Here is a 3,249-nt window from a genome sequence, read left to right on the forward strand (position 1 = left end):
CTCTCTCTCTCTCTCTCTCTCTCTCTCTCTCTCTCTCTCTCTCTCTCTCTCTCTCTCTCTCTCTCTCTCGTTTATTTTGCCTCATGTCTGCTCTGATTAAAGAAACCTATGATAAAAATGGGTGTTCTAGCAGTAACCGTTTTGTCATTTAGCATGCAAGGGACTACATTGCTCGATGTATCCATCTGTATTTAAGACATTAAGGTGTGATTTGAGAGAGAGATGTGGCTATTATTTTTAGCAGATCAAGCAACTGTGAAAAGGCTGCCTCAAAGGGCCCATACCCTATTCCCAGATTTGTAGGAGTAAGCTATATTTTCTTTCCTCCATTGTCTGGTTGACATTTTTTGCTATTTATATTGTGATGTTGATTTATTAATTTTTTTTTTATTTAAAGCAAAATACCACACTGAAAGATCAAGTGGACAAACAGAAGCAAGAAATTACTGATCTAAACGAAAATGTCAAATTATTATTTAATGAAAAAGATGAAGCAGTTGGCAAATGTAAATTATTGGAAGAAGAAAAAGAAATGTATAAGGTATATTTTGAGGATACACCTGTATTTCTGAGTTGTTGCCAAAGCATTTTGTCCTTTCCTAACTATTACTTTCATTTAAATCTATATAAAAAAATTCAAAGTATAATCTTTTGATATTTAAAAGTTTGAAATTAAGTATTGCTATTAAGATTGGAATTTTTTTAGATAATTAATTTAGTCTTTTGCTTATATACAGTATTTACATTTATAGTATGTTTTTATCAGTACATTTACCTATGATCATAGGGTGGCTTTTTTTGTTTTTGAGCAAATAAAGATGCTATTACCTTTCATTTAGAATTAAAAGTACTTAGTTTGAAATCAACTTGGGATAATGTATGTATTCAAGAATTCGATAATTTGATGAGCATAAAGGCTTCTTTGTTGGTACATCTATTAGTCGAAGAATAAAGATAGTCTTCTGCTGTCTTTGTGCATGTTTGTGAAAAGTAATTGGTTATTAATTTGTAAATGATATTAGAAATAAAGTTTGTACACTTATAAAAACATCTTGTAACGTATGTAAAAGTGGAAAAAGAAAATACTCACAAAAATTTCAATATATTACTGTTTTTTTTTTTTTTTTACTCTTTTACTCTTTTACTTGTTTCAGTCTTTTGACTGTGGCCATGCTGGAGCACCACCTTTAGTCGAGCAAATCGACCCCAGGACTTATTCTTTAGAAGCCTAGTACTTATTCTATCGGTCTCTTTTGCCGAACCGCTAAGTTACGGAGACATAAACACACCAGCATCGGTTGTCAAGCGATGGTGGGGGGACAAACACATACATATATATATATACATATATACGACGGGCTTCTTTCAGTTTCCATCTACCAAATCCACTCACAAGGCTTTGGTCGGCCCGAGGCTATAGTAGAAGACACTTGCCCAAGATGCTACGCAGTGGGACTGAACCCGGGACCATGTGGTTAGTAAGCAAGCTACTTACCACACAGCCATTCCTACGCCTATTAGATTATTAATTTTATATAAAATTTAAATAAAGTGAACACAGGATTATTTCTTTATTTGCATTTCTTTTCTAAAATTTAGTCTCAGCTCTCTAATCGGGAACAATCTGTATTTGAAACCCAAGAAGAAACAGAAAAGCTGCGCAAAGCTCTGAAAGACATGGCAGTAAGCAAAGATCGATGTGAAAGAGAGCTTGCTGTATGTTATAGAAAAGCTCAAATGGAGGACCCATTATTAATTTCCAAAAAGGTAAATGTTTTTTTCATTTAAACAGTTGTATGTAAGTTTGTAATGCACCATCAGAATATTATTGTTATTATTAAGGTAGCAAGCAAGGAGAATCATTAGCTCATGGGACAAAATGCTTAGTAGTATTTCTTCCATCTTCATATTCTGAGTTCAAATTCTGCAAAAGTCAGCTTTGCTTTTCATCCTTCTAACATCAAGGAAATATATACTTGTCATCTACTGGTGGAAGTTGATGAAATCAATGAGCCCTTTTCTCCAAAATTTCAGGCTTTGTGCCTAGAGTAGAAAAGGTTGTTGTTTCTCACAAAATTCACTGTTTTGTTTGCTCCTGCTCTACAAATGTGAAAAGTCAGAAGGACCCTCTTTACTCTGTTGCAGGTTTGAACTGTGAGGTTGAAGAACCTTTCTTTATCTTGAAATCTCTGTCAGTTTTAGTATTTCACTCCATCACTGCATACAGTACTGAACTGTACTTCCTCATGAAACCTATTAACCTATTACAAGTGAGCATTTGAGCATCTTCTGTTGTGGCTATAGAACCTGTGTAGTCAGAGATAAGATAAAGCTGTCAACTCTTTGCTTGGGACAACACTCTATTATCTAAATCTATAACTTTGATTTGATATTTTTTTAAACTACATAGTGTTGAATATCAAAGTAAGAGGCAATATTATTCTTGTTCTTGTCATTATTCCCTTTGTTTATTCCTTTTCATTTTCAACTCTAAAGGAAGAAATTACAAGACTCGGAGAAAAATTGAGAAACTCGGAAGACAAGTTGTCTGCTGCTGAAAGCACCAAAGAAATGTTGCAAAAAGAACTGTCAGCATATGAAGTGACTCTTGTGAAAATGTCTGCTGATTTGGAAGTAAGTTAAACCTTATGTTGCTGGTGAGAATTGCTTAGATTCTTTATAACCTTGGGGATTACACGCACACACACACACGCACGCACGCACACACGCACGCACACACACACACATGCATATGTACATACATACGTGTGTATACATCCATGTGCATGGTTTGTGTTTTTCTCAAGTTTTGCCTGCTGTTAGATTAGCCAGTCAATAACTTTTTATGTGGCTATGCAGCATTTATTAATTTAAGACTACAAAAAGATATTCTTTTCACATGTCCTGAGACATGAATTAAATGTAGAATTTAATTCTTCTTATTCCATTACAATTTTACTTGCAATTCTGTTTAATTTCAATGTTTACTCTTTTACTCTTTTACTTGTTTCAGTCTTTTGACTGTGGCCATGCTGGAGCACCGCCTTTGGTCGAGCAAATCGACCCCAGGACTTATTCTTTAGAAGCCTAGTACTTATTCTATCAGTCTCTTTTGCCGAACCGCTAAGTTACGGGGACATAAACATACCAGCATCGGTTGTCAAGTGATGTTGGGGGGACAAACACAGACACACAAAGACATACACACACGTACATATATATATATATATATATATATATATATATATA

General features: G+C 34.4%; 1 protein-coding gene across 1 annotated transcript in view; it reads left to right on the forward strand.

Annotated features, from left to right (window-relative positions):
* The window catches only part of LOC106880483 (tax1-binding protein 1 homolog), a 23,908-nt gene that overhangs the window by 10,458 nt on the left and 10,201 nt on the right, over nt 1-3,249 (forward strand). Inside the window, exons 5-7 of the mRNA XM_052974095.1 lie at nt 398-541; nt 1,600-1,767; nt 2,497-2,634. Coding sequence (XP_052830055.1) covers nt 398-541; nt 1,600-1,767; nt 2,497-2,634 — 450 coding nt within the window. The remainder of the gene's footprint in view (nt 1-397; nt 542-1,599; nt 1,768-2,496; nt 2,635-3,249) is intronic.

The sequence above is a fragment of the Octopus bimaculoides genome, chromosome 17 (assembly GCF_001194135.2).
Source record: "Octopus bimaculoides isolate UCB-OBI-ISO-001 chromosome 17, ASM119413v2, whole genome shotgun sequence".
Taxonomy (NCBI): domain Eukaryota; kingdom Metazoa; phylum Mollusca; class Cephalopoda; order Octopoda; family Octopodidae; genus Octopus; species Octopus bimaculoides.